Source organism: Thunnus thynnus, chromosome 22 (genome assembly GCF_963924715.1).
Source record: "Thunnus thynnus chromosome 22, fThuThy2.1, whole genome shotgun sequence".
NCBI lineage: Eukaryota > Metazoa > Chordata > Actinopteri > Scombriformes > Scombridae > Thunnus > Thunnus thynnus.
The window spans coordinates 5226405-5242826 of NC_089538.1; the positions used below are offsets into that span (position 1 = coordinate 5226405).

Genomic DNA, 16422 nt, shown 5'->3' on the forward strand with positions numbered 1-16422 from the left:
CAGTGCCTTATAACAACATTGTACAGTATGATATTACTGAACCACAGAATGGTGTCTGGGCTCCCACACTAACTAGTAATTCACAAAAACCGTCTACATTTGCATTTGCACTGGAAAATAATGCCTATGTGGCTCCCAAAGTGGGGGCTAAGAGTGATTTTCACAGTAAACAATGGAAAATCCCCACATCAATATACAGTACAAACAAATGAAAGGTAATGTAGTAGGCAACTTGAAATGGCTGCAACGCATAAAGAATAAAAATACAAGGGAAAAACAAAGGCAGAAAGAGAAAGATTTATATTCAACTGTTCGCTTCATTTTGCACACCAACTACGGTTAAGAGATAATTGGTGGTTTTGTTTGTATGTGTGCGTGCATGTAAATGTTCACACAAACCTAACTGCACTGTATAATAAAGATGGGCTGGAACCACACATTTCCTACGGAAGCGAGGTGAGTGCATATAAAAGAACATGCAAAAGATAGCAGAAATTATGGAAAGAAGTCAACTTACCAACTTGAGATGAGTCACCTGGAAGAGAAGAAACGGAAGAGAGAAAAAGAAAGGATTGATCAGTTCAAAGGTAGTCACGACAACATGAGATATAATAGCACAGGGAGACTGCAATTAGCATTAGATGTCTACTATAGTGCTAATCCACACATAAGCCTCAACACAGAGCTGCTAATTGTGATGATAGAGGAAAACGACTACCAGGGATGATCAGAATGCAGCATTCATATTATCTCTGTAAAAGCAAGTCTTAAAAGGTCAAAAAAGGACCTCTCAGGCAACAGCTAACTTCTTGACATTCACTTTCCAATTCCCTCTATTCTGCAAATAACGACCCCTAAGACTCAAACTCATTAAAATAAGACATGTTGTCAGACACTTAAACAAACATTCTTCCTAACTGCAACTATTCATGTCTTATTTTTTACATTTTACCACCAGTTTATCCAATTAAAAGGTTTTTTCACCCCCAAACAAAACCAAAATAGCCAAGAGAATAATGAAATTAAAACAGAAAGAAGTAGAGGGCAACCGGTAATGAAAAAAAAGAAATCTGCATTCATGCAGTAGCATGAATAAATAGTAACTTAAAATAAATAGTTATTGGTTGAACAACATAACAATACACATTGCTTTCTGCTTCTTGTCGCCTCCTGAAAAAATAGCATGGCACATCAACCTATGATGGTTCAGACAGACACCATACACATAGCATGATACAGTAAGACAAAGAATAAGTGGTAGGGAGTGGTAGTTTTAAAGAAGTTTTAAAGAACTTCAAAGCCAATATCACCCCTATAGCTTATTAACAGCCCTGTCCCTACTCCTTTTGGATTCCTTCCAATGTTCAATAAGTGATTCAAAAAAAGAAAAAGAAAAAAATGTTTTAATAAACATGAATAATTTTCATCAAAAATATTGATCCGTGCTGTCAGGCCATATTTCTAATTAAGGATTGGAGCTGCTACATCAGTTGGCAGGTGTTAAGTATTATAGCGAATATACAGTTGATCAATGTTGGGGTGGAGAGTCCATCCAATTAAGTTATGAAAAGCAACTTTTCTTTTTTTTCCTCAAGGAAGCTGTACACACAGAATTCTGAACCTGCTGCAAAATTTGGGGATGTCTCAAGGAGTACTCTGTTGTCAATGACCTGTCGAACATTACCATAGTTGCACAATTTTCTGGGAAATATGTGGGAAAAGCAAAGCACTACTGTACTTTTTAGAATTTCCTTTCCCTAAAATGACAGCTAACATTGTGAGTTGTGGTTGAAGATAACAGATTAGTCAAAGAAAACTGAACTGCCATGTTTTTTGGGTTTTTTTTCTTTTGGTTTATGACATTTCAGAGGTACAATATGTTTTGAGGGACACAACATCAGAGTGTATCTTCCATAATATTGCATTAATGAATAAATCAGTACAACTCTAAAGAATAAGTCTCTAAAACTACAAACTTAAAAAAGTGTCATATTTGATGCACTGAGTGGGAAAAAAATATCACACTTTGTTTTGTATGGTAATAATTGAAACCTTTAAGATCATGTTAAGGTTTTTGTTGGGGTTTTTTTTTTTCGATCTGTGTGTTTGAAGAATTTCCTTCAAGACACACAATGGAAAATGAGTCTCACTCAAATTCACAGTGTCAGGAAAGGGAAATTTACACCTTAGCTCACTGAGCTGCTGGTTAATTCCATTTTATTACTGCCAGCCATGAACAAAGTAGGCTGCCATCCCTACTGGCGAGATGGCTACCATTCTATGTCCAAGGTGAAAAGAAACCTCTTCAGTCCCAACACATGGGGCAGAATAGGAATCTCGGCCAGAGCAGATGGAGCACAGGGCACTTTGCCTTGCGGTGCGGGCCTTGCTCTTGATCTACAGTTCAGGCACAAGAGCTGAGGCAGAGCTTAAATGACCACAGTGTTGAATGAAGGCAACAGAAGAAAAGGTGCCAGAGGAATGTACGCAATCAATAGGCCGCAGTCTCCCAGGCCGTGTTTGTTAATATCCTGGATTTTGACAAGGATATCTCCAGCTCCCAAGTGCTATCAGCTGCACCTTGCTTGCTCAGGCATCGACAAACATGCTCTTACACATGGGGGTACAGCCAATGACGGGGACAAGGAGGAAGTGAGTGTGTGTGATAAAAGGGAGCTAAGATAGTGGAATGGAGCAAATGAAGAGATAGTTGGTCAAATATAGCTCATCTATCATGCCTTTCCACCTCTCCCAGGCCACAGTGAGCACACCAGAAGAGACATAAAGATGTACAGAGCAGTATATGTGGTCCCATGTAATATCATGTCATGGCAGCTGTGTACAAATATAAAGTTATGGCAGCCACGCCATCTTTACAGTGTGGGGCGCAGAGCTGGGATGACCATGTTTTATAGATGATATATCATTCTGGAGAGCTGATAGGACCCAGGGGCAGAGCTATAAAGTCTCTAGTGACCCCTGTAGTATAGTAAATAACCCCAGCTGGATGCCAGCAACAGTTTGTTGCTCAGTATTTCATGGAGGAAAGACACTGAGGCCAAGGCCGTTGGGCTACAGCAGCAGTACTGGAAAATTTGGAAGCTGTGTTGGTTTTTTGTAAGCCTGTCACCTCTTCCACACAATGTTTTTACACTGTATGATACTCCTCATTACACCAAACAATGCATGAAAACTTTTTGTGACCATAATGCCATCATTGGAAAAGCAAGCTGGAAAATGACCCCTGACCGGCCTCCCCTTTACTTTTTAGCAGTTCAGTCTCACAACAGAGAAGCACTGGACCCTGTCTGCTGTCGATTTACTTTCCATCTCTTACCACCACTCCACACTTCTCTCAGCACTGCTTGGCTGTCAACCCTTCTCACTCATAAATGTGGAGCAGGAGGAGTGTGGAGAAAACATGATACACTTTAAGGAGTGAGACGCAGGACACCAACACACATATACCAAAGAGGAATAATACAAGAACACATTAAGAAGAAATACACATTTCAGGTAAAAACCAAAAGCAAAAAAAAGAGACACATAAATAAGTACAAACAAACATGTGTAAAAATAAGACATTTATTTAAAAGGTGCAATGAGTAGTTTATTAACCGAAATTGCTAACTATTTTGAATCCTTTTTTTTTTCAGTTCCTTAAATGTGAATATTTTCTGTTTTTTTTTTACTTTTATGACAGTAAACTAAATATCTAAGAAGACATTTGAGGATGTCACCTTGGGCTAGGGGAAACAGTGATTAAGATTTGTCACCATTTTCCCCCAAATCATTTTATAGACAAATTGATTAATCAAGAAAATAACTGCCAGTTATACATATTTTTTTAAATCATTAGTTTCAGCCCAACAATTAATAGCTTTAGTTATTAGAGGCAAAAAACTAAGTTCAGCTTGCTATTATGTAGCTTACTGAGACTGGTTAGCTTATTTTTAGATTTAAAATGAAAAACTTCTATTTCTTGTCCATTAGAAATCAGTGATACAAGTTCTAGATATGCTAAGCACATCCTGTTACAGCCAAAACATTTTCTATTTTTCATTTCTATGTAAGGAGCTTATCCAAGAATTATGACAGTCTGACCTTTGCCCTCATGTCTGGATCATAAATTTTCCATTGTAGCTTGAACTGAAACATGGCTAAATTAATCTGTGGTTTGATTATATAAACTGCTATTCATTGAACAAGGGGATTGAGTAGTGGAGGAGGTGTGTCTCTCTCCATCCACAAAAGTTACCAATTTGTCAACAGAGGTGATCTTGTGACTTTTGAATCTAATGTTGCAGAACCTGTTTTTATTGAAGTTACATCATGCCTCTCAGTTGGGGGAAGAAGTGTAATTGATGGAGTTATTTACTGTGCACACAATACAGATATTGTTTCTTAATCAAAGGTTATCAGATGTTCTCCAACTTATATCAAAAGGATATGTGTGTTATCTCATAGGTGATTTTAATATCGATCTGTTCAAGAAAGAGAATCATCCACAGACCCAATTTCAGGTCTAAGATAGCAAATATCTCATGGGAAAATGTTCTTCATGGGGAAGATCCCGAATTAGCCTCAAATTTTATACATATATTTGGTTTATTGAACCAGTGTTGTCAACTCAAAAAGACAAGAAGAAAGATGAATGCTGATTTAGATAAACCTTGGTTTACTTCAGTTCCTAAAAAAAAAAAAAAAAAGTATTTTAAATCCAACTCCCCTAAATTTAAAAGAATATATAACAATATATAACATATACAAATAATTTTGTGCATATTTTACATTCAGAAAAAAAAAAAAAAAAAAAAATTCTCAAAGGACTTTAAAGAATCAACGGATAATATAAATCCAGGCCTACATGGAACATTATTAATGACCTAGTAAATAAAATATAGAGAACATCATCGGGCCCTGCTTCTCAGTTTCAAAACGGAGATAAACTGATTAGTGATAAACTTTGGAAGATACCCATTTGATCTGTCAAACTCAGACTGCTGATGCTTTGTGCATCCTTTAATTTTAAGTGTTCACAGGTTGTTACAAAATGAAAAATGATTTCAATTCAAGATGAAAGAAATGGGAAATAAAAACTGAATATATGTAGGAAGTGTTTGTTTCTGATTGTAAACCAATAGCAGGGTTCATGAATGAATCAGAAGCCATTGGCATCTTTTTACATTTTGAGCTCCTTCTTTGCTTTAAAGCTAACTGTGCCCACAAATATACATCATTTATGCCTTCAGGGCTGCTACTTCTGAAAAATGCATATGAGACACAAAGACAGAGAGACAGTGGGGACATCAAGAACAACATATTACGAATCAATGAATTCAGTCAAAAACTCCAACTCAGAATGACTCTTTCTTGAACTGTTTCACTGTTAATATTTCACCCCCCCCTACTCTATCTCTCTTGTACTGTCTACTGACTACAAACAACAGCTAAAACTGGTGAGGTCCTTATTGCAATGTGAACACAGTTATTAAAGTTTGATAATACTGTGTCAGTGGTAACAATGTAATGCTTCAAGAAGAGTCTTCGAGTACAGTGGGCAAAGTATGGAAATAGAAAAGATGATTGTGCATTTACTGAATCCCCAACAGACTCTAGGGAAAAAATCTATACGCATATTTTCACACATAGAGGTGACAACCTAAGTGCTGGAATGACTTTGTGCTTATTTTCCACAACACTGAGCAAACAAGGGAAATCTGCTGGCATTCTGCCTTGATCAAGATCTTATTACTGGTGGATTTCATCTAATAAGCTAAATGGATAGAAACAGTACGCTACTCACACCACTGTGCTCTTGAGTTGTGCAGGAATAAAATACCCTGAAACTACATGCAAGAGGGCCACCATAGACAGTGATCACCTGTGCATAGTTTACATTATTGAATACGCTCTCAAGTAACAGGAAACTTTTATTGAAAACCAAATAAAATGCTATCCTGGTGTAGGATGGTAATCGTACAACTAAACCCCCTTAGATAAAACAAAAAAGGTTAAAACCTAAAAAAAAACAACAAAAAAAGGATATATTTCCACCCCTAGGTATTCCACAAAAACACCCTCCAATTAGTTTGAAAGGTGACTATCCAAAATGAATATTTTTTAGTAAGAAATAATAATAATAGACAGCACAGATTGCCCGTACAGCACTGGCAGTGAAGGGGACAAAATACATATCATGGCATGTAATTGATGTTCTAATTAACTATCTAAACAAAAAAGTGACAACTAAAATCCAAATAGAAAGTCAAACAACAGCATATAAATTAAGCTGTACAGTGATTACATGCCCTCCATTTATTCTTAATGAGAGATGAGAGGAGCAATGGGTGTCATTCACAGAGATGGAGACTGAGGCTTCCTCTTAGCTCAAGCTTTTCATTTGCCAACATGAACATGAGCTCTATGCCTTCCACTGTGGACATGCGCATGGCTGTGCTAGCTATCGTGACAATTTCAAAAGAACACTTGATTTTCACAAAGGTAAAATGTCTGCCAAAGCACTGAGTTTAATGAAGCTCATCAGCTGTGTTATACCATATAGGTTCCTACTGATGTGTGGTAAAATGTTACCCAAATATCATGCATAACAATGAAGTGAGAGAATGATTCAAACTTATGGTACACTGACTTTCAAAGTGGTGCATTTGAACAGGGAATAACATCATTCTTGAATAAGTGAAAAGATAAATGAAGATAAATTCCTGAATGTTAGTTCCCATTCTGCCTCTTTATCTCTGCTTTGCTGTTTCTCTTTAACAGTCTCTCTCTACTGCTTTTACTGCCCTCGCCCCTTTTGGCAAGTTATTTTTCAAGGCTGGAGATATCCTTGGGTGCAGTGAGAGTCTGCAGACTACACCGCAGTCTATAACACTTTTCAGGATAAAAGACAAGTAATAGTAAGGCACTTTTCTGTAAGTGTAATTACTGCAAAATGATTTATGTCCTTTACAGGGTGGGTCATCTCAGGGAAAGGTTGCCTTCATTGAAAAAATTTATTAGCCAGCAACTCTGATTCACCCCATAGAGTCAGTGTTTTTAAAGGTTAGACCAGTAGGCAGAGCATGCAACTTGCTCAGTATGCACAACTAACAAATTAGCAAATTTTGACTACTTTGTCAATAAATTTTAATTCAATTATAATCGTAATGTACAAATTATAACTGTAAATTTGTAGGTAGAAATCACCATTTTACCCCCCCCCCCCCATGCTACCACAACTCTTCAATGTTGAAAGAACAGGAGAAAACTGAGATGAGAGAAGGCAGAAAGCAAGCCCTGAGGCGCCATCATTTTACACCCCAGAGGTGGGCTGTTGTTCTTCATAGAAAAAAGGATAGAACAATGCCGTGTTACTCAGGAAGCAAAACCAGATAACTTCTTCCATGCCGAAGCAGTGTTAGATCTTTCTGATCACTTAAGGATGGAGTCCTCATTACCCTGGGTTCAGACCTCCACTGGGCATCAAGTCTGCTACTGAGTTAATTGGTCCCAGTACATGAGCTGGTCTGGGTGGTAAGAGGAGAGGGTAGTTTGGAACAAGGGCCCCTCTGCCAATACCACAACCACTGTGGAAAGCAACCCTGCCCTGTAGAGGTCTTCATGGGTCCACCTGAACCCTAGGACCTGAGACTAGACCTGGGATCCATATGGGTTCAGATCCATGTTTTATACAGTCAATTGGGTCTGGGTTGGGTCCTGTCCTGTTGCCATGGATACGAGGTCTGTTTAACATTATGTGTAATATCTGAGTCGATCCAAGAAGACCCGGCTGTGATCACACAGCACTGGTCAGGATGAAAGTGCTGTGTGTGTGTGTGTATTATAAGTTGCAACATTGTAACATTAGAATGAGAAAGCAAAGATGCACTATAACAATATATATATATATATATATATATATATATATATATATATAAAAACACTTTCTGAACCATCTCTGGAGTAAGTGTGGGCCAGGAAATAAGGTGAAGAAACCGACAACAAGTTGAGCGACGTCAGAGGCAGAGTAACGAATTAGCAATGCTAACGTTGGTCCGAAAATATGAAATAAACAATAGAGCGTCATATGAAAACTTTTTTCTCTTGTCACACGATATATATTGTCATATCGCACAGCCCTATTGGAAAGGAGGATGGATTATACGTCACGGCCAGGCACTGCTAATATTACATTAGGAAGGACAAAGTATTGTTTTGACAACTTGTAAATTAACATTAACTTGTTAATAGGAATTAGCTGTGAAATCAGTGCCGATTGGGTCCGGGTCCAGCATTTCTTGGTTCTGTGTGGGTCTGGGTCTCAGCTCTCAAATAATAGACGGGTCTGGGTCGGTTCTGGGTAGTACATTTCCGGGTCTTTTTGGTTTGGGCATTAATTTTTGGACCCGGAGAGACCTCTAAGGAACAGATCATGATTTGGCTTAAAATTAGAATTTGGTTAAGATTACGAAAACATCCTGGTCTACTATGTTAAAGTCTGACCCATCCATCCACCACAACGTCCTAATTAAGCAAACTTTGTCACTCTATAAGAATGTCACCTGACTTCCTCCTTTGCTCCCGTCATAATTACTAAGGCTGCTAGAGGGCTTTGTCACATGAACATAAACATCACATTTCACATGTTCTATTGTGAATAATGATATCATAAAAAATATAAGTAACCACAAAGAGAGATAGAGCCAATGTGTACAAATATGAATCCAGCTAAACAAACAAGTATGCAAGAGATGAACAAATGAGAAGCAGGATTCAAGAGGTGGCAATACACAGTTGACAGATGAACTGCTGTTTCCCTAAGCTTCCTCTGTGTTTGCCTCTTGTCAGAGTCTGACCACCCTACCCTGGCCCTGCTTTTCTAATTGTGAGGGGCATGCAGCTCGTTAGAGCTTTCACCATACCACCAGCAAACTCACAGGATTATTGGATGCCAGATTCATGATTTTTTTTTTATGTGTAGCATTTACAGGAATCACTCTCTCTCACCCTCCTCTCTCCCTTACTCTGCTTCAGGAGTTTAGAAATTCCTTGAAGCTTTTGATCATATTCCAGGGTCATTACTGGAATCCCAAGCAATCAACTGGGGTTAAATCCTATGTGCCTCTACCACTGCCAGTCCAAGGGAGGAAAACAAGTGGGAGAGGGAGACTGTTAATCAGCCCAGCTTTGCCAGAGACATGAGGGCGGTTGTGAAGAGTGGAATTTTGGAAATAGGACAGCTACCCTTTAGTCTTTTATGTAGGCTGTCTGTGTCCAAGTCCTAATTATACAGTAAATAGCTCCCATTAAACATATGCAGTAGCTCTGGAGCTGTTTGACTTCTTGTAAGTTGGAGGAAGATCTAACTCTCACATTACATATTTAGGTATGGTTAAATCATTTGATTGCCATTTTGCTTAGGGGCCGCTGGTGAAACTTTTAAGATGAGGGTGTATGTGTTTATTCACATGCACAAAACACCACTGTGTTTCTTCTTGATGCATGGGCAGCATCATGTAGAGTAATCTCAACTCCAATTAGGTAGCACAGAAAATCAGAAAATTTCTTTGTTCTAACAATGCTTCTTGGCAATAAATCTTATACCATTGGAAAGGCTGTTTATTTCCCTTTTAAATGGTGCAACATTTGTAAGAAACATGCATTTGTGGGATGAGCAGCAGAGCTGAGTATGTGGGTTGCGTCCATGAAAAATTTGCCAAATCTTCTCTGCCAATGCCAAACAGCTTATTCTGCCATTGACTCTTGTTTGGTGGATTAGATGATTGAAGTTTGAAGAAATAAGACATATTGATAATTTAACAATTTATTCATTTAACAAACAGGAGCCTCAGTAACGTGTGGAAGAACCATACACAGCCACAACAGCCTGGCACCTCCTCCTCATGCTGGTCACCAGCCTGGTCACACACTGCTGTGTGGCATCCCATTCTTCAACCAGCATTTGACGCAAGTCAGTCAATGTGGTTGTGTTGGTCACTCTGGCATGAACAGCACGCCCAAGCTGATCCCACAAGTGGTTCAATAGGGTTGAGGACACTACTGGCAGGCCATTCCATCCTCTCCACTCCAAAATTCTGGAGGTAGTCTCTGATAAACCCTGCTCTGTGGGGCGAGCGTTGTCATCTTGGAGGATAGAGTTCGGTCCCAGACTGTGGAGATGTGGGATTGCCACTGGTTGCAGAATCTCGTCTCGATATATCTCTGCATTGAGATTGCCTCAAATGATAACAAGCCTCGTTTTTCCAGTGAGGGAGATGCCACCCCTCCTAGCAGCCCTATGAGACCGGAGAATGGCTGCGTGCAGCCTGTTCCAGATTGTCTGGGCAGGGAGCCGTCAGCCATATCGTCCTGCAAACCTTGACTGCAAGTCTGTAGAAGACAGCCTACAGTACCTAAGTGCTGACAAGGTGAAGAAACGGTCTTCTTGGGGTGTCGTCTTCTTGGGACGCCCATTTCACGGCCTGTCTCTGACATCCCCCGTTACATGGAACTTGGTCTTCACTTTGGAGATGGTACTAGGGCTCACTCCAAATAATGCCGCAACTTGGTTTTACGGAACACCAGCTTGAAGTTGCCCTGTCGCATGGGCCCTATCCAGATCAGTCAAACATGGCATGCCGATTCTTGAAGCAGACACCTACTGACCACTGTAGCAGGGCCCATGCTCACAGGTGCTGCCAATCAGGTGCCACTCAGGTACCTGGGGGTACCAGAGGCTCAAAACAAGAGTCAATAGCAACAGCAAAATAAGCTGTTTGGCATTGGCAGAGAACATTTGGCAAATTTTTCATGGGCACAACCACATACTCAGCTCTGTTGCTCATCCCACAAATGCATGTTCCTTACAAATGTGGCACCATTTAAAAGGGAAATAAATAGTTTTTCCAACGGTATAAGATTTATTGCCAAGAAGCTCTGTTACAACAAAGAAATAATCTAAAAAACACAAATTTCCTTACTTTTTGTGCTAGGTAAACCTGTGCAATCCAATACAACAGCATTGCCATAAATTCTACATCCACGAAGTTTATACATTTTCAGTTTGTTGACATTCTCAGAATGGTGATAATTCCACTTAACTACTTTGTGATAATTATGATAATTCTTTCTTTCTACTTTATGTTTATTATTGAGGTTGTTGTGGGTGGTGGTGTACTGGAGTGCACTATATTGAATGGTGTTCCTAATATTTTGTTCACTCTTAACATACATGAGGGGGGGCACTTTTACCTTATAACACTTTTACCTGCTTGGGTGAATCAACTCAAGCAACCTAAACCTTTCGTAATTATTAAATGTGATTTAAATCTTTATGTCTTACAATTGTCGAAATAACATCTACCAATATTTAACCACAAGAATTGATTTTTAGTTATTTTTTTTATCCTGCAGCAGCCAGAGGAGGCAGGAGAAAGCACTATTGTCAGGTAATAGTGACACAGTTGAGTGACTGGGCTGGGTTGATAGCTACAGTGGTTTTCTGAGGAACCATTGGTCCTTTGGACCCCCAGTGGCCAGCAGGCTTGAGTGGCTCTCCCCAGAGAAAATAAGACTGATGGGCGCTACTCTCATCATAGCTCTATTTGAGTGCATTGTGGGAGAGAAGGACATTGCAGTGGCTAAAAGGGAGGAAAAATAATAAAATGGGTTTGAGAAGGAAAAATGAAATTGTGTTTCCTTGTATGAATATAACAAAGCATATGTCAGTATGGGGGGGGGGGGGTTCTGTAGGCAGTGGCTGACTGGTTACTTAACTTTAGTGACTAGATGACTAGATCTAAATGATACTGTGAATATGTACCTTATGTAAATATACAAGGCAGTTAATTAAACAAGTTAGTTAAACATCTGACATCTTTCTGTGTATTGTTGCAGCCCTTTTCCAAACTCAACATTTGTTTCTACTTTTGATCAGTATAGAACTAATGAGTATTCAGTAAGGGTAAAATGGCTTTGACCAAAATTCACAACATCTGTGTACTTCGTGAGGAGAGCTGGGTGATTCCTCCAATTAGAGCAATTTTGCATATGTCCTGTAAAAGGTTGCTTCTATAAGTGTGTGTTTCAATCCGTCATAGTGCAGTTATTTCAACTGGCACACCACACATCAAGCTTCCTGCGCATCCCAGTGACCTTGAAGGTGCTCTTATGTGATGTGACATGGTACCTCTTAGTGCTTGAAGTCTGTGTTTGACCAATGTTTCACACAAACACATGCACACGCACACACACATACACACACACTGATCCCCTTCTTCTCGTGCGTCTGCACATCTCTTTCCTGGACCCCAGTCCTTGCTCTAATCCTCTGGACTCGATGCTGAGGCTGCAGCCTGGTAATTCACCAAATCCCCTTCTGCTACCCTCAGCCCATACCTCTCCTCTGATGTCAAGTGCTCCTTGACAGTACACACACAAACACACACATGCTTACAGCATGACAGACACACCCACATATAAATATAGCAAACACACATTAAGGCTACATACTACATGTACACAAAACAAAACCTCTAACAAATGCCTCAATATTCAATTTTCTCAACTATCACCATGAACACTACTTTATTGGTTTGCAGTGACTGCTTTTACAGGATTTTTAGTTGACAAAGTGTCAGTGTTTACAGCCTGCATAGCTTAGGTCTGCTTGTCGCCTGGTTTTCTACAATGAACTCCTCTTTACTTCTCCATTCTCAAAGCTGTCACTAAAAAACATCCACATTTGATCGCTGATTTCATTAGATTCTTTATTTCTTGCTAAACACCAAAGTGCTCCCCAATTTGCCATTATAGAGCCTCCACAAGAACAATGTGTAATTTCAGCCTGCCATTGAAACTGTCTGAGCGCATCTGTCAAGAGCAAAATGTGGACACTAAACACTAGATCGACTTGAAATGTTTTTCTTTCTTAGAAATGGAGAGTACATACAAAGATAAATGATAAAATGGCCACACCAAGAGGGATATTTTCTGCTTCTCATGTCATCCACACTTTGGTATTAAACTGTCAATCACATCTTGTAAGATTACCGTTTTCATCTGAGAGGAAATCTGTATTATGATAAAACAAAAAGAAAAATGTATTGCAGTAGGAAATATGGTGTACAAAACAACTAAGCAGATATAATTACTCTATAAGCATACTACATACAATAGACAATATTTTAAAGTGTATTCTTGTTCACTCTGATGGCATCGTATTACATGTTGTAAAGTAACTGACATGCTTCAGAATTTGTGCATGAAGCCTTTTGAATGGTTTAATTTTGTTGGATATCTGTATGATCAACAGGTTTAATCAGTTCCTCAGATGGATATGGCCCACAGGCTTCCTGCTCATTTGAAATCGTTAAGGCACCTGATCGGGGGAATGAAAGTCATAAGCGATTCTACAAGATGTCTGCCAGAGACTCCTTAAAATGTCGAGCCAATTGTACAAAAGCAATAAATGGAGAAATTATGGGTGAACTTGAAAGTGAGGTAGAGGTGGAAGAGGAAAGAAGATAAAGGAGAAAGGGAGCGAATGAAGAGGATGCATTTAAAAGGGAAAATAAAGGATCTGGCACAGTGTGACTTGTCTATGCATAAGGGTAAAATAACGATATTAAGGACACTTTGAAGGCTCTCCTGGATCCAACAAACAGGCAACATTTCAGTATACTTTGCTGCTTTGTGAGGGTTAAGAAGGGTACTTTGTAAATGCTGGAGTGGCCCGCTATCAAGGCCCCCGCTCTGTTCCTTTATGATTAGTGTGCTTGTTCTCTTAGATGTGACTGGACTAATGCTGTAATGCTCTACCCGAGTTAATGGTCTGAGGTTAGTGTTGCCAAGCCCTGCTGCTTGATTAAATTATTCACTTAATATTAGTATTAGTTGATTAATCTACCAATTAATTGGCTGGGTCAAAGTGATTGTTACTGAAACTTTGTGTACGAGCTGACTTAAAAATGGTGGTGGTGTTATTTGATATTCACTCAGTGAGGACATGATGTTGTACTGTAAACATGCGTCCTGGAGCTGGTGTTATAATAATGTAATGCACATATTGCAACAAAAATTCAGTGTTAGAAGTGCTTTCCTTTATATTGCTACACCCCTTCCTGCTCAATTAGTACATAATCAATTTATCTTTTGCATATCAAACACTATCAAATACTTAGTTGACAGGTTTTTAGATTTTTTTTATTTTTTATACAAAGAACATTGCCTATGTCAGGTTGGAATCAAAAGACTACAAGTTTTCACAGTGGCAATAAAGTGTTAAAACGTTTTATTACTGGATATAAACATATCAAGCAACTGCTACAGCATAATCTATGTATCTGTTGCCCATATGCATGCTCACTGTTTTCCATATGCAGATATTTTTTTGCCAAAATGTTAGAATACTTACTGCTGCTCCTTAGAATAATTCTGTCTCAATTCTTGGGTTAGGGTTAGGGTTAGGGTTAGGGTTAGTGTGTTGTAACTCCACATCATAGATGTCTCTTTGTGAAGGGAACCATCTTTGTCCTCATTTGTCAAGTTTAGAGAATCAGCATCAGCACCAGAGTAAGCCACCAGGATGGAGTGGGTCAACACGGCCCAGAATTGGGCAGTTGATTGGGCAGGTGATTCAAACAGTAACAGTAGTGGTAATAACTGCAGGTAGTTATTACCACTTGACTAAAATTATGTTTTGTTTTTGTTTTGTTAATATTCATTAAACCTGTGATAAACTACTTGACCAACTGTGTTTATAGGAAGTGCAGCTATTGAGTGTGTAATGTTCTGGATGGAAATAGTGGATTTAGCCATAAACTAAATCCTAAATCATGAACTAAAAGTGCTGAACATACTGACCATATATATTTTACAGCCAACATTTAACCATATAACTGTCACTGCAGAGCAACTGACTATTTAGAGAAGTTATTTGTCCATATCTTATATGTACCTTTGCTGAAAATCAAGAGCACATTAAATTGCCATATGTATGAATAGGTGTGACATTCTCAATTTAAAAGAGAATGCAATGCATTGGCCTATATAAGAGCATACTAAATGATAAGTTGGTGGCATAATTTGGAGTAACTTTGCAAGTTTAGAAGCCTTTTCATTCAGGTTGTAAACAAAATGCAAAAAATGTAGACCAATGGTACCGCAATGCAACTTTTGTGGTGGATTGTGTTTCATCAGATCTGTTATGGAATAATTACATAGTTTATTACTCTTAAGCAGTTGTTTCTAACCGAGGTGCAAGAAAGTTGGTTATCAGCATTGTGTGGTCATCTCCGAGCTCACACCTAATTGGTTTCACCTCCAGCTGCTGCTGCAGCTGGCTCCATCTTTTTTACATGTAATTTACATATTAGGCAATTAAATGTTTATCCTCTAGCCTTTATCCATGTCTATTGTCATAGTTTCACTGTCTACTGTAAGGGTGTTTGAGTGGTATTTGCAGCATATATTTGGCTAGTATTGATGACATAAACCTCAAAAACCTTCAAAAATGGTCATAAGTGTATTATACAGCATTTCAATGATTAGGTTTAGATATGCATGTACATACTGCACTGAGTTTCTGTTGTGGTTGGTTATTTCCAGTAATGAATAAAGCTCTTACTTCTGATAAGCTGTATAACAGTTCACATGGAGGAAGATTGAGACCTGAATTTCAGACATATTGAGGTTGACTTATCAGCCAAGTTTGAATGGTATTGTTCTCACTTGGCCAAACATAAATAGTAAATGCTTCATAGTTCATATAAAGCGCTCCAGAAATGTTTGGTCACACCCTTAATCTTTAACTGCTTCAGTGGAGGTGCTGAGTTGCTCCCAGTGAACTAGTGTTAGAGCATGAATATAAAGCAGAAATAGGCTTGACAAACAGCTAAATTTTTTTTATTTTATTTTTGCTGTGGTGAGCTCCTAAGTCAGTATTTTTTGGAAATTCTTATAGTAAACATTTATTCACATAGTGTGAATGTTAGAACTGTGATCTATGTTTTTAGTGTCCCTTCCTTTTGATTTCCTTACTTGGAATTCACATACTTACAAAGAAGACTGGTTTGAAACTAAAATTGATAGACTTCCTCCCTCACTGCCTTACAATTACAAAGCAAGCTTAACACACGCTTTTCCGTATGTTTATGTTTGTTGAAAAGGTGGTTTGATAAATTACTCTGGCTTTTTATTTGCAAAGCTTTTATTGCACATACAGTAACAAACATTCTCAAAAAACGAAAGTTACATGTTATCTTCACTTGGTTCACTGTGTCCACCGATGTGTGAGTGTGTTTGTGTGTCTGTGTGCGTGAGGGAGCTGAGCCTCACCCTCGGTCAACCACCAACACAGAGAGCAGAAGACAGAGACGCTAGTGTAACAATAAGTTAGACCAAAACACGGTAGACACACTC

The 16422-nt window shown here is 38.8% G+C and overlaps 1 protein-coding gene across 6 annotated transcripts in view; it reads right to left on the minus strand.

Annotated features, from left to right (window-relative positions):
* The window catches only part of nrxn2b (neurexin 2b), a 715289-nt gene that overhangs the window by 474354 nt on the left and 224513 nt on the right, over positions 1–16422 (minus strand). For all 6 annotated transcript variants that reach the window (XM_067579159.1, XM_067579157.1, XM_067579160.1 and 3 more), the window contains one exon: positions 518–535. In XM_067579159.1, coding sequence (XP_067435260.1) covers positions 518–535 — 18 coding nt within the window. The remainder of the gene's footprint in view (positions 1–517; positions 536–16422) is intronic.